The sequence below is a fragment of the Apium graveolens genome, chromosome 3, assembly GCF_009905375.1.
Source record: "Apium graveolens cultivar Ventura chromosome 3, ASM990537v1, whole genome shotgun sequence".
NCBI lineage: Eukaryota > Viridiplantae > Streptophyta > Magnoliopsida > Apiales > Apiaceae > Apium > Apium graveolens.
This window is the reverse complement of record NC_133649.1, coordinates 274,730,837-274,746,447: the sequence shown is the minus strand read 5'-3', so window position 1 is coordinate 274,746,447 and position 15,611 is coordinate 274,730,837. Positions and strand designations below refer to the sequence as shown.

The 15,611-nt window shown below is 35.3% G+C and overlaps 1 protein-coding gene across 1 annotated transcript; it reads right to left on the bottom strand.

Annotated features, from left to right (window-relative positions):
• Nucleotides 1–19: 19 nt before the first annotated feature.
• On the bottom strand, nt 20–15,418 carry LOC141713354 (proteasome activator subunit 4). The gene is made up of 35 exons (XM_074516723.1): nt 15,075–15,418; nt 14,725–14,827; nt 14,512–14,624; nt 14,287–14,409; nt 13,898–13,999; nt 13,631–13,796; nt 11,464–11,580; nt 11,305–11,372; nt 11,098–11,199; nt 10,790–11,006; nt 10,381–10,614; nt 10,173–10,300; nt 9,949–10,066; nt 9,647–9,865; nt 9,408–9,563; nt 8,808–8,884; nt 8,473–8,678; nt 7,914–8,127; nt 7,702–7,781; nt 7,505–7,622; nt 7,244–7,414; nt 6,665–6,833; nt 6,540–6,583; nt 6,384–6,426; nt 6,152–6,297; nt 5,925–6,019; nt 4,907–5,799; nt 4,409–4,672; nt 4,117–4,212; nt 3,277–3,455; nt 2,959–3,040; nt 1,123–1,247; nt 719–811; nt 364–517; nt 20–259 (listed from the first exon to the last, which is right to left on the bottom strand). Exons 1-35 carry the CDS (start codon nt 15,233–15,235, stop codon nt 218–220), a joined length of 5,418 nt encoding a protein of 1,805 aa, XP_074372824.1. The 5' UTR covers nt 15,236–15,418; the 3' UTR covers nt 20–217.
• Between the last annotated feature and the right edge of the window lie 193 nt (nt 15,419–15,611).

The following is a 15,611-nucleotide window of genomic DNA, read 5'->3' as shown; positions in this document are numbered from 1 at the left end:
AAACAACCACACAACAAGATATAATAAAAGTTTCGGCAATCATAATATAGATACAACTGTAAATAACTCTATTCTCAACGTTATGTTACACTGTAGAAATACAAAGAAAACTCTTCTCCTGACTACTTTATTCTATCATTCTCTTCTGTATTTCTGTACTCTGTTCTATAATCTTCTCCTATTTTTTCTTTGACGGGAAAGAAAGGGGGGATATACACTATGCAAAATACGATGACGAAGATGATGTATCAGCCAAAACCTGCAGAGTTTTCACATAGCAAAAAATTATTTTGATGAAGCAATTTGCTAACTCATTGAATCAAGATGGGCTTTATATGAAATAGATGTTCAATCCAAATCTACCTCAAGTTGCTCTTCGGTAAATGAATCTTTTTGAACATTCCATGTATCTGCATGGGTTCGTCGGAATTCTGCAACTGCTTTTGTAACAGTAGATTTGATTGGAGATGGCTCCCCCACAAATTGTGCAAGCAAAGTAACATGATCAGGCAACCAACTGCAACAAATAGCTTATGATTAGATAACAGAACACCAATAAGCTAGTGTCAATTTAGTAAGTTTATCCACCTACAAAATTGGAAGTGTTGATTGTTGCAAGATGGCTTTAATATACTACTTGTGGACTTGAATACTCAGAAAGGGATGATGACTTAAAGTAATCTGATACATACTACTTGTCATTTGACCACTATCATACCTAGGCATGTCATAAGGTACCGATAATACAGAAGCTGCCAGAGCAAGAACTGGACCATGTGTAGAAGCTATGGATGAACCAGAACGCGAGCCTCTGTATAAGCAAATAAGAGTCAAAATAAAACCACAGGTACAAGAAAACACTAAGAAGCAATGACGTTTTATGTAAGTAAGTTCAAGTACTTCAGTAAACTATAAAACACTAACTGGTGTTAGCATCTACATACAACATGAATACTTTCAATAGTTGAGGGAAAGGAATAGTGAACTTGAAAGTCATACAAACATCCCAGTGAAACACACAAAAGAACTTACATTTTGTTTTATCACTTCAGAAGCATATAACGAGGTACTAACAGGAGAGCACAAAGTAAAATAAAACCATGTCCAGTAACATAAGGTTACCTCTGTCTTCTCCTCCTCTGTAAGACTTTTGCCTCCGTGTAAGCTCTAGTCCGAAAGTCTTCAGCTAGTTCTCCATCCTCACTTTTCATCAGCCCTGCTAAAACTGCAGCGGCATGCTCTCTTACCTGGACAAGAGTTCAATCACTCAGTCTGAAGTACAAAATAATACGGCTAACCTCTAAAGGACTTTAAATCACAAGAATATCTAAGAAGATACTTGAAGACTCATGTTAAGATATTAAGAACCATATCTGAACAGTATACTTAAAATTGTTAAACTAGGCTATATTGCCGTTATAGTCAAGCTCGACTTTCGATAAAAAATTATGAGCATAAAAAATTTAATTAAGTATCAATATATCAACAAAGAGAACCTGGTTGTGATGGGAACTCAGAAACTGTATTGGGCAGTTAGATCTAAAAAAGTGGGCGGTCCAGATCACCTCAGGGACATAATGATGACAGCAGAGGGTGCCATTGTCAAAGTTTAACGGCCTGCTCCCGAGTTTTTTAATGGGAAGGAAGTAAGTGATTAGGAGGTAAAGTACTTTCATCCCATTTTTGGAGTGAAAGTTTTGGAGTGAAAGATTGTTAAATTTGCATTCAATAACACATGCTTTCGCTCCTTTTAAAAACTCGGGAGCACGATTACGGAGGGAAATGAAACAACTTTACTTACTCTACACTTGCTTTCCTTCCTTTTTAAAACTCGGGAGCAAGGCGTAAGTGAAAAAACATGCCCCTTCTACTAAGAATATAAATTGCGGCTGTTTTGTAAAAGTTAGAAATGTCGTATAACTCATGTAAAAATAACTTTCGTATACCGAAGGTTATTAAAAAACAAACCACATTTACTTATTAACTTCATATTTTCATACACTACTGGAACAATGAACACAAAGAAATTGTACTAACAATGTTACTAAAGGAGAGAGGCGCGAAGTAAACGAATTTTTTTAAAAAGGATGCAACTAAAAATTGTAGTATTATATATATTATTTTAAAAAAAATTATAATATTAATTTATATGTAATTATATGAATATTATATATTATAGGGTACACTTCATGTCTTGTATCCAAAGGGTAAACACAAAACCGACACTAAATCTCGCCGTGTACTTTCGTGTCGTGTACTAAAAAAGGCAAACACAAACACTAAATTTTCATCTCGTGTACAAAATTGCCGGGTCTAACACTGGGTATGTTTGGTTTGTTTATTTTTCAAAGATAAGTGTTAGCTAAATTTTAGAAGTTTAGATATTAAAATTTGATTTATCATTAATTTTTATATCAATATGTGTTTATGTATATATTTGTAAATTTTTAGACATAAAAAACACTAATTAGACATACGCATACAGATAAACTGAAATATATCGATACACGAACATCCAAAATTCCATATCTACATCTACAAAGAAGTTTCTATATATGTATCTTAATTATAATATCAACGCAAACTATTAGGGGTTCTTTTTTGCTAATTAACTGTTCGGGCTTTTCGGTTCCATTCTTTAAACAAAAAAAACCCGTATTTTAGGTCATTTAACTTCTTATTCTTTAAAATTAGGTCCTTACGTCAAAGCCCGACTAATGGACGTTAATTTTTGTCTACTCGACAGATGCAACTACACAATTTACTAATGATGCATTTTATTAAGGCAAGGACATTATGCTGCAACTGCAGTGAGTGCTTGTATTTGCATATTTTAACTATAATATATAAAGTGAGTGCTTGTATTTGCATAATTTAAGTATTTTTAACTATAATAAATCAGGTGTAATGATACAGATACAGAACTACTGACTCACTATCTCAAAGTTACAAACATACCTCTACTTGAGTGTCTGATAGTAGCATCTCAACTATTTTCCAAATTTGTTGCTTCTCCACAGAAGACAGGACGAAAGTATGCCTGCATACAGGGATGCAACTTCATTAGAAACAAGTCAATATATCACAACCAAATATACTCTATCAGAACCCTGCAAAGACCCCCCCCCCCCTCTCCACAGCCCCGGTCCACACTCCACACACAATTACTTGGAGGGAGTTGGGAGGTAAGGCTTAATGAAAGAAAGCCATCGCAGTGTTGTCTCGTATAACTAATGTCTAATTCAAGGAAGCATAAGAAAATTAGTGTTGACACACCTATACATAAAAGAGCGCAAAAATGTTAAAGTTGCAGATCTTGTTCGCCAGTTAGAATCATTGGCTGATAAAAGAATAATAGATACAGCTTTTTGGAGATGAGGGTCACATAGAAGTCTCCACTTAAGTAACTCAAACGCTGCCTTGGCCAGTGTTGACAAATCTTTATTTGAGGTTTCCTATAAATGATGATTAAAACAATAGAGCGAAGGGCAATTGTCTAGTCAGCAATAATAGTATCATATGCAAAATACAGTAATCTAAAAGAAAACATCACATATATATTAGATCTTACACTTTTTTCAGAAACAGATGCAAATGATTTAACAGAACCAGTATATTTTTCGCATGCAATTCGAGAGTGTATTTTGTAGTGTCTTAAATATGTTATTATGAATGATTTTCATTGACACTTGAATGTCAACAAGCGCTGAAAGAATACCAGTGATGAAGCCTTTAAATATACTATGATACTGTACTGATAGATCACGAGCTTTATTTATGTTATTTCATCTGTTTCCTTTAAGGTAAATTTTAATGCAGCTTAAGCTGAGAAGAAACATATCAACTGATTTATTATAGATACCATAATTTGTCAACTTAGCCCATTAAATGTTTTGCTTTTCGTCTCTTTTCCTGGTCAGGCATTTAGCATTTCTTAAGTACTTTTACACAAGACAACTTTCATAACCAACACACAAAAAATATAACCATATGCAGAAAACCGTATCTACAAATTTCACATAACAGAACCAAACTTTGTACTGTATGCACCTGTAAGAAAATAGAACAGCGTCTACAAAGTTCACATAACAGAACCAAAAGTTGTACTTTACGCACCTGCAAGGATATAACAGGGTAAAGAAGACCCACAATAACATCCAACAGCAATGAAGATCTTCCAGACTTCAATGATGCAATCACAAAATGGAATACCTACAGGAAAGAAAAAAGAGACAAAAATATCATTTTAAAGTTGATTATAAACAAATAAAGAAACTATGGAGGGGTAAGGAGTTGTTTATCGAGTAGGATATACTCTTTAAGACACAATTTGCATAATCTTCCCAGACTGGCTTGACATGGTAAAAGTAACAATAAAACACAAGTTAATTAGTTACAAAAAGAGTACCGTCTCCATCCATTTCACGTCATCCAGAGAATCCCCAGTTGAGAAACCTTTTTCAGAGCTGGCACCCTCTGCTATCTCCATATTATCAGACTGTGACGCATGCTGTATATTAGCCACAAGTTCAGATGCCCTTTCAACTAAAAATCTGTCCCAACTTCCTGCCTTGAGCTTTCCCTCCTCGTGCAAGTTACTGTCAGCGAAGTTTGCATGAAGGCGTAGATTTGAACACAGCACAGAAAGAGCGACTCCAATTGATTCCCTCACCTGATGCACACAATTTTTTATCACTTCTTAATGAAAAAACTAATATTAAAGGTATTTGCATAAAATAATAAAGAGGAAACTAAAGAACATTTAGCTCTATTTTTGACATGTACAGCTAAAACCAAGATTCACATGGGCGGAAAGAGCGTACCAAGTGTGCTTAACTTTAACAGTTAAAATCTTAAGCAGGGGGGTACAGTGCAGGTGATGACAACATAGGATAAGCATGCTTACCTGGGCAGATGCATGGTTCATATTACCCAACAGCTCCTCCAGAAGTTTGAATTGGAGCTGTCTTTCAGCTGCTGACATTCTAGGTGGAGATATCTCTATGAGTGCAGCTGAAATGAAAGTGTAGCGTTTGGCAACTACAGTTGTGGTTGCTGTTTGAGGTAACGGATTTATTAAACAATCCATGATTCTTTCTCTAAGAAGAGGAACCTTTGTTCCATACTTCCCTTTCCCAGTAACAGCATACCGTATACAAGCAGCCCACTCTGGAACAGATTCCACCGTTGGTGCAAGTATTATACTTTGCAGCTGGACCATCATCCAGTCTTCCCATGCTTCTGAGAGACCATTGACATCAGAATGTAACAACCCAGCCAAAACTTCAGCAGCAACACACTGTTTAGATCTTTCCTTGGCATTGACAAATACATCAAGTACACTTTTAAGCTCCAGAAAAACAAGTCTACCGCATTCTTGACTTAGCCGCTTGAAAATTCGAGCAAAATTTGGGTAAAATGTGTCACTTCCCAGCAAAGATATCCAACTAGGAGTACGAGGCCATGAAGATGAAAAATCAAAATAGAAACGGGTGATAGATTTATCTGCTAAACTCTGAATAGAGGAGTTGTTATGACTTCTGGAACTTGAGCTATCTGTGTCGGTGAAGACATGAACATTCGAAAGGTTATCTAAAGTCTCGGTAAAAAATCCCTCTTCCTGGAAAATACGACTTAAAGCCCCTTCAAGAGATGATTTGCTACTTATTTGCATATTTCCAGAAGACGGTTCAACGGCTGATAATTTATAGGGAGAATCTTTAAGAAGTGTATTCAGAGCAGATATTGCAAGTATTCTTGTCTGAGGAAGTTGGCTTTTCAAATTTTTTAAAAAGTGACCTGTAAAAAATAATACAGTGAAATTTAACACAATTTACTCATTACATATATCTAAGTGAAGATCAGTTCAACAATTAAAGTTCACAAACAAATATATAATTTTTCCATGTATAGAATTTACAGACCAGCAGTTTCAGTTAAAAACTTAGAAGATGTATTTGGATCGTTTCCTGAAGACATGGCCAATAATAAAAGCACTCTATTAGCCATCAGATTGTACCTGAAATGAGAAATTAGAAATATAGCTATTAGTGTATATTACAGGAGTTTAAAGTTCAGTATAACTTTTAATTAAACAATGGCACGAGTACGACAACTGGAGGTAAAAATGACAAGGAAAATATAAAATTACCTCCAATGCAAGTTTGACGATTCGAAACTCATCGAACCAATCTCAGACACCAAAACTGTGAAATCTTTCCCATCTGAACTGTTGCCTGGATTACTGTAGATCCTTTTAGAGACTCCAGCAAAATAGATATTGTATTTGACAAACAACTGTCGGCAATCAACAAAAACAGAATTATACATGTGTAAGCAATAAGTAAAGATACCAGTTACATCAATTTAATAAGAGATCATACCTCAGTAATTGCTTTCTGAGCTTTCAGTGATTCATGATGAGAACTACAAGAAAAACCAACGTAAGATAAAGCATAGGCACAATGGTGTTGTCGCAACACTAAGTTTGTGAAATAATCTGAGTCTGAAGTTACATAGCTACATGATGTAACAGTTACCTTGAAAGAAGTCCAAGAAGAAAGGAAGAAAATGCCTTCGGATCCTAAAGTTTGATAACAGTAGAAGATAAATCAACAGCAAAAACTAAATTATTTCTGGTAAGAGGTGTGTGCAAGATGCCTACCGTTGTCAGACGCTTCAAAACGGTTTGTGTGCCAAGGACTGCACAAGAACCTAAGACAGCATATTCTGGTGCCTTGGGGTTCCGCAAGTTCTCAGTAAGGGTTAGAACACAGTTTGAAATTATATTAGGCCAACGTTTCATCATTTTCAGGAGCGCTTTCCCAGCAAGTCTGGCAGCCATATAAAGAGGCAAAGTTTAATCTAAATTTACAGATAAGCAGGTGATGATATGTATAGCAACAAATATAATGATATATTATGCATAATAAAGGAGAAGAAATAGCTTAGAAAAAAAAAGGAGAAGAAATGCATGCGAGCATGTTAATAAACACAAAATCTTAATAGATGCACCATCACCATCACGAGTCATCTTCACAGCAAACCGGAGGTCAGGCCCCAAGTATGCAAATATAGCACAAGATGCTAACAATCGTGATTATACTAACATGCATCTAAATTATCAGTAGAGATTATTATTAGAGTACAATATAGTGATATATATGTGAGGCTTATGCACATACTGTGCAAAATGTGAGCCAAAACATGGTGTATCAGCAGATTGTAAAAGTACGTCACTCACAGGCGAACAGTTTCATAGCTATGTAAACAGAGGTTGAGAAGATCATCCCTTAAAAGTGTAATGTGATCCGATGCAGATATATTCCCACTTGTTCTAAACAAGTGATAGGCTGATTGCGATGATCTCCAGGTACAATGCATGTATGCTTTGTCAATAAGTGCCCACCTGGGTCTATAATGAAACACAGAACCGGTGTGTGATTAAAGGTCATAGGAAGCACTTAACACCACATAAAAAATGTACAGAGACAAGACCACTCACCTCTTTTTTCCTTCAGAATGAGAAGAAACGATGAAATTAATTGGAGGTTCTATTATAGAAGCGGATTCATGCTTCCAAGTCTGCCTGTGGCTTGCCCATTCATCATATTCTGAACTTCCTGCATGTCAATTAGAACATGTATAAGTAAATGGTAAGTTTAGAAAATAATTAGACTATCTACATGCAGTGTCCAATACCATAGTTCCCCAAAGCATCCATGATACGGATGACAAGTAGCAACAGAATGCTATCATCAGACTTATCTTCCAACAAGTGCCTGCCATTGTAAAATACTCACGATGTTGGTAAGTCAAACATAACAATTGTTGTTCATAAGAAAAGCATGCATATAGAAAGGAATAGAACAGGCAGAAAATGCTAAATATGAATCATCAGGAAACCATATTACTTGCAAGCTGCATGGATGATACTAGCAGCTTTTTCTCGCAACTCGGTGCTTCCAACTTTTGAGCCTGCTGCTCCCGCAATAAGAAAAGTATTATCTAGATCTTCAACCATCGCATTTGTAGAAGATGGTCTGAAATCAGGCAAACAAGATGTAACACCTTGTAATGAAGAATCTATGCGCAAAAGAGTCACTTTCAAGTGTTCTTTCTCGGTTCCTGGTTAAACAAAATTAGATATCCATGTCAGATACAAAAAAAATAATGCAACAAAAACTAGGCTGGCTTGGTTTTCTGCAGATAAGTGTGTGCTTTTGCGATATTAAGGTAGCCACTTCTGCATTTATATATATAAACTAAAGTTTTAAAGGGACACTAGTTTGAAACTAACTTGTCAATCACCTTGTCCAAGCTTCATCAAATAATATATTGCCTCTAATTTATAATGATTAAGAGAATTTGTTTGGTGAATTCTAGAAAAAAATTATTTATATAAAACTATGTTGAATACAACTAAGAAAAATATACTAGGCAAGTAGCCTTTGCAAGAAAAAAAAATGTTACCTGCATCTGAGTGAACCTTTGTTTGGCAAATTTTTTGAAGATCATCGAGAGCTGAATCTAAATGCAGGTTAAGGAGTTCATTTGCAAACTGAAGCTCTTCTGTATTTGGGATGTGCCACTTTGGACCAAAGGATGACTCAGTTCCAAAGTCTTTGGTACTTGTCCATCTCTCTAAACCACAAGACAGAGGGTGACGCGAAGCACACCTGAGAAATAGTAGAGTTTAATGTATCTTCATACATACAGCTTGTTAAATACTCATAAAGATCCAACTTCAAATCATATACAATATGAAAATTATGAACCAGCTAGTCTTATGAAGGAGTAAAGCATACTGATACTGATCAACAGGATAGTACAAAACCAAGCTGCCAAGAAGAGCTCGGAGGACATTATCACCAGCTCCATTTACCTGTCATCGAGTAAAAAAATTCCGGCACATGTTAGAATTCTAAATACATATATGTAAAAAGAACATGGATTATAAATCTAACCTTTCATACACTAACTACAATAATCCTTTAAAAGAACTTTGATATAACAAGAAAACTATCAACCTACAAATGTGTTTGTATTTATGCAATATATACATGAAAAGCTTAAGGTGGTTACTGTCCAGCCTGCATAAATGCCATATGAATCCATATTCTGCTGGTGAGAAAACTACATATGCACCATTTTTGTTGTCAGGTTACACAGAAAAAACTCGACCAAATACTGTGAGACTTTCATTTATATGTTAATTTGTTGCTTTTTCCTAAATATTTCAAATTTCCTACGAGTTTCCAGTAAAAACATTATTGTTAGTACTAGTGCAGTGTTAGCACGGTTTCTTCTAAAGTTCGACTGCCTTCGCTAATGTTAAAGGAGCAGTATATCAATCAAAACTAATTGTCAATGCTAAAGCATTTAGAGTGAGCAAATGATATATAAACCTTCCAGGATGGGGACTCAAAAGCCGCAACAATGGCCTCTTTAAATTGGTCTGAGTATCGCAGAAGTGAAGGGCCTCCATAACTGATAGCAACTGACAATACTTTCATCTGATAGTCAATTGATGTTTCAAGAGCTGGTGAAAGTATCGCTTTTCCCTGAAATGACAAACGTTGTTTTATTGGAAATGCTGGTGAACCATTTCAAAATATCTTACAAAAAGGTATAATCAGGAAATAACCTTGCTCGAAACTGCAGATTCGAATTTTCCTCTTCCCCCAAAACCTGTAATAGGTGTACCATTCAAAGACGATATAACAGACGACAAAATTGGTTCAACTATGTAAACAACTGCTTCTTCTGGATTTGAATGAACACATGCACAACAAAGCAGCCCAACCTCAGCAATTGCCCCAGGAAGAATATTTGTCTTAACAAACTTTGATATCTTTTTTAGAGCCTGATGAACATTGTGTGCAGGAAGAAGTATCATTCTCTGCAAATTAAAATTCATTAATTCATTTCTTTAAGTTAAAAGCTAACCTGATTAGAGAGTGTTTTTGAAAGCCTTCCAAGCAAAATCTGTAGCATGCAAAAATAGTAAGGACCATCCTCAACCAGAAAAGTTCCTGAGGTTGCAGGCGAATGAACACCTTCATTCCTGCAGCACCACCATCCATGTATTTCCAAGTATCAAGGACAAGCCAGACAAAGTTAATATGAACAGAAAACATATGACAAGGTGGTTTTTCGAAGTCACTACTTACAATACACTACTAGGTTCCAAGTGTTGAAGTAAGGAAAATAGACGACAAAAGAATTCATCAAGCCACTCAGAAAAGCTGACTGTTTGCATAAATGAGGGTTCATCCATTTGATCTTCCAGCAGCGCAATCTGCATATCAAAAGTTATTTATCTGATTACATTAATTTGCATTTTGAATTAAATCATGTATGCAAGGAGGAAGCACTCACATTGGAAAAGATGGAACCAAGCAGTTGCATAGTAGCCAAGGTTTTAGGAGGATCATTGGCATCCATACCAAGCAATGCATTAGATAGTGAGATCATAAGAATATCACTGAACACATCAAAGCCGCTAGTATCTTCTGTTTTCATTGATAAATCAGATAAGGGTGAGAGAAACAACGATCTCCCAGCAAATGCAACTGACGTCACAGCAGTCTTCAATTGATGGGTTGCTGTCGTCTGAGCATATTAAAGTTAAACATTATAGCAAACAAACAAGCAATGAATGTCATCTAAAATCGACATTCATAATTCTTGCCGAACGCATCTTATAAAGTCAGACGCTTTGACAAGAAAAAGTCTCTTAAATTACTGCGCAAGTGCAAGAAAACAAGACCAATTGAAGGCTTCTCACCGTCTCTAGAGCCATATGAAAGCGAGATGCCAGAAACGGAAGAACCAGCGTAGGATCTACGTATGACAGAATAGATGTTGCAGCAGCAACAGTTTCTGCAAGATGTTCATTTTTGCTATATTGGCCACGATTGATCAACTTCAGTACAGTACTGACAAAGGAAGCCCTCTCTGATTGTCCCAGAACTATTTGACCTTGAGTACCATAATTTGACTTCCTGAACACATGTACAACTTGTTAGAAAGTAGAAACTAAAGAGACCAAGCCATGTGTAATTTACTTTTGCTTCTCCAGAGCATCTTTCTTACTTTTGCTCATTTTGTAAGCGTTTCTGGAAGGACGCTACTAAGTGGAACAAAAACCGCTCTAATGAGTAAGTCCAACGACCGCCATTTGAGGGATGGTAAAATCTGGAACATCACAAGCAGAGAATAACTGGTAACTACATGCAATTAAAAAAATACACATGGATACTATATGTTGGAAACTTGAGCAACAAATTCACGAAAACTAACTGTTCTAAGAGGTTGACCAATTTCTCAAAGTGCTCTTGTGCTGCTCCACCAGGTTTCAGTAAATAAACCTGCACTACCCAGCATTATTGATAGGCTTCATAGATATTAACAACCACCCATCTTGATTACGGAACAATTTATTTCATTAGTCAATCTTACAATTGATTTTGCAATGGCCTTTGATGGAGTGACTGTTCTGTTAGAAAACAAAAACCTTGTATTTCTAGGCACATCCACTGGGAAAGGATATGATCCATGGCCGTTCGCAACTGGCACCTATCAATGTAGAAATAAATTATAGCAGAAAGTTGTACAACATGCGAGACAAGAAAGAAAAGGAGAATATCACCCATCACCATTTTATTTACATTTGGCTTTCCATCAGAATAAAGCAAAGACGAGAGGCACATCTAGAAAGTAGAAAGAAAGGGCCAAGGCTATTTGGTGCAAGGTTTATAGTTCACAATATATAGACTACTAAAGCTTTTATCTTATACAGTCTAGCCCTTGAACATTGTAAGTTCCAGGCAACTCTTCAACTTTTTCAAATATGTAATCTGGTCAACATAATTGTAGATGAGAGCAACTGAGCAACACAATATTTCAAAAATGTTCACTTTGCTTAAGGTTATTCAGTCGCGAGTACTTAATTACATTAAACATATTTCTTTTTTATCACTCTAGTATTCTCTAGCAAAGGTGGGGCACGCACGTACCCCCCAACTGTAAATGTTCGATCAGTAATCAATGATGCTTCAAATTCAATACAAGCCATTTGTATTCTTCATTTGATTCAAAAGAAATAAGTAAGCATATAGTAATGGTAATATAAATTGAGGAAATGATTAAAATAAATTAGTGAAAAATTGAAAAAAAAATTACTTTGCAAGAAAAATTGTATCTTTGAGTCAAATTGTTTTAAATGAAACAAAACTAGTAATACAAATAGTTTCTTTTTTCATTAAAATATAATTATAGGAAAGTTGGTACAGATATCTAAATCTATTAAATCTTAAATATCAAAAACATAAATATGTACAAAATGTTTGTAAAACTAAAGAAATAATATGTTATATGTGCTAATAAGTACATTAAAAAAATTATAAAAAAATGGAGACCAATAAGAATAGAATTATTGGAAGTCGAGAACAATGAATGAATTAAGAAAAGAAGAAATTTAAAACTCAAACAGAAAAAGGGTAAGAGTGAAATATAGTGAAATCTCTAATTTAAACATTTAAAAAAGGTTGAGAGAAATTTACTATTTAGAATGTGACGTCACTAGAAAAGTAGAATTATTGCATCGTGAAATTACAGTACAAGTAACAGACTGCAAAAATCATTATTATCCGTACATTTTCTTATAGTTAATCAATATAATGTATACTATAAACTGGAAAGTGAGAGACTTCGTGGGAAGGGTTATTAATATGCATTTTCACTACTAGGGAAGTAAACTTACGTTAAAATATTAAAATGTGAAGTTGTCACAGATAACACGCTAGCTATGATATTTGTAAAATCTAACTTACTCCCCTTGAGCATGTTTACAATTGGAGTTATGACGGAAAATTTGAGTACGGTATTTTGAGGGAATATATTACTCATCTGACAGGCAATATTAGAAAGTTTTAACCACATCGTCATACGTGTTAAATATTGGATGGTGTAAAAAAATTCGATGGTGTAAAAAAATTCCAACATATATGTACGTCATTTTACATCAAAAGATGAACATGTGTACAGTAATACATACTTTTGGACCCCATATCTCCCTATTCACTCTTTATTATCATGGCTACCGAAGTTGTGGGACCATGGTCATTTGTCGTGACAACACTGATGCACAGTCTCTAAATATAAAGGTCATCTCACCTTACCTTTTTATCCTCTATATGCTTACATTTATTAATACATACTTTATATATACTTCATCTTATTTTATGCTTTTATTGATCTAATAATTGAGAAAAAGACTGTTAGCTCTCCATATGTAACATGACATATTATTTCAAGATTTAACATTATAGCACCATTGTTATGCTAACATTTCTGTATTTCATCAACAACATTTAAGGGAAAACAGGTAACATGCCACATATTAATAGTTGCAAACTTTAATTATTGAACTCCTTTTTTGAATGGAGGAAAAGCCTTTTGAAATTGAATGCTCAACACATTTACAGTCTTATCATTATGCCCTCAATCTGTAACACTGTAAAAATCGTAAGGAAGGATTGTAAAGCTCCTATAATATAATCATTCAATCAATTCAAATTTAAAACATCATAGTTACATAATATTAGGCAATAAATATCAAACTGACCTCAAACATATTCAAGTATCTGCTGTAAAGTGTTGGCAAGAAGCATTGCCAGTCAATTAAGTTGTAGTTCTTTATGACACGAGCTGTAACAGCCGCCCATTGACTGTTCCAAAACTGGCAATTCGGAATCGAATCCCACTGATCCAAACATACTCTCATCCACTCACTGTCATTAATAATTTACGATAACAACAAATGAATCAGTTATGCCATATATTGAAATGTAAAACCATATAAACCATATCATTCATAACAAGCATAACTTACTGGGAAAAGAAGTCCTGGTTATCCGAGTTTGTTGGAAGAAAAAGTCTAACGAAACCAGAGCCTTCGAAAGCTGAGTTATGCCATGGGTTTTCCAGTAGATATCTGTCGATAAGTATTGCAGATAGAACAAAGCAATTAATTAATGAAATGATAACGCTAATAAGCACTTTTATTTAAGATGATCACATTGTAAGATATTTGGACCTAGACAGAATATCTAGAAATCTAGGTTAAAAAATGCATGGGATGATAATGAGTCTTATAGAGCCAGTCTAAAAACGCAGAGGTTGATCGCAAGGAATTTATTGATGCAGAAACTGTGTACCAGGGAAACTTGAAGCCAAAAATAAATAAATAAGAAACTTGAAGTCAAAAATTTAAAGACTCACGTGAACTCGGACCATATTTCGGTGGCAGAACCTGGTGGAAAGAACCTCCGACAGGAGCGGACAAGAGAAGTGACAGTTTCAAAATGGCGCTGCCTTATCCTCCATCCTTCTGGGCCTGTATTCCTGTGCCACGCAACAACAATATATTACCAACATATAACTTTACAAAAGATGGGAGTACTAAAGTATGACACATAACGAAACTATATCAATGAGATCACCAACCTTGTGAAATGTGTAAGAAGCAAAGAATCATATAAAGGGCGCCACTGAATTTTCAACGACAATTTCTTTCGGAACTTATTCAATAACTTAACAAGTATATTTCCCCATCTAACCTGATCACAAAAATCCACAAAACGTAAATATCACCATTCCATAATAAAGTATCAAACTTTGACGTATATCCCGAAACACACAAGAAACCTGCCGACATACCTGCGCATACAGTTTATCCTGCGATTGGTGGAACAATTGCAAACCAAATTCCACAAGGTCAGCCACATCATCCAATGATACTTCACTTTTTGCCTTTATAAAGCTACATTACAAATCAATTGAATATGAAATCCTCATTATTATCCAATTTCAAAATTACTTAACAATTGCATAACGAACTCGCAGCACAAATGTACACTAGTAAAAGCACTTAACTATTGTATTAAAACATAGTATACTAAAACTATAATCACATGAATAACAGAGAGAGAGAGGGAGAGGGAGAGGGAGAGGGAGGGAGGGAGAGGGGGAGAGAGAGAGAGAGAGAGAGAGAGAGAGAGAGAGCTCACAGGTCAATAACAGGGATCCACTTAATAGTAGAATAAACAGATTCAGGATCATTCGGGCGAAAAGATTGCTGAACAGACTTAACAACACGGCTGAATGATTCAGTCTCCTTGATAGCTTCCTCAGCAATTGGGGGAGGTAACCAGGCGTTGTAAAGATGCATCTTCAATGTAAATGTATGAATTCAATTGAATTGAATAGATATCACTGTAATTCAAAACAATTGAGATATAATTTATTAACTTTTTGATAAATGAATAGTGAAGAGAGTGAATGTATATATAGAGGATACGAGTCGTTGTTCCCCTGGTCTTGCTTATATCTTTCTTCTCAAGAAATAAAAAAGATGAAGTACTACTAGAAGGAGAGAGTTTAGATATTCGGGCGGAGGATGACTGGCAACCGGTAACGCCGGTAAACAAAACAACGACGCTTATGTATTCATGACGAGGAAAGTAGAGGGGGGCGAGAAAGAGGGGTTTTTTTGGCTGTTTTGTTGATAGTTACGGCTTGAATTTATTTTCATAGGCCTTTATTAT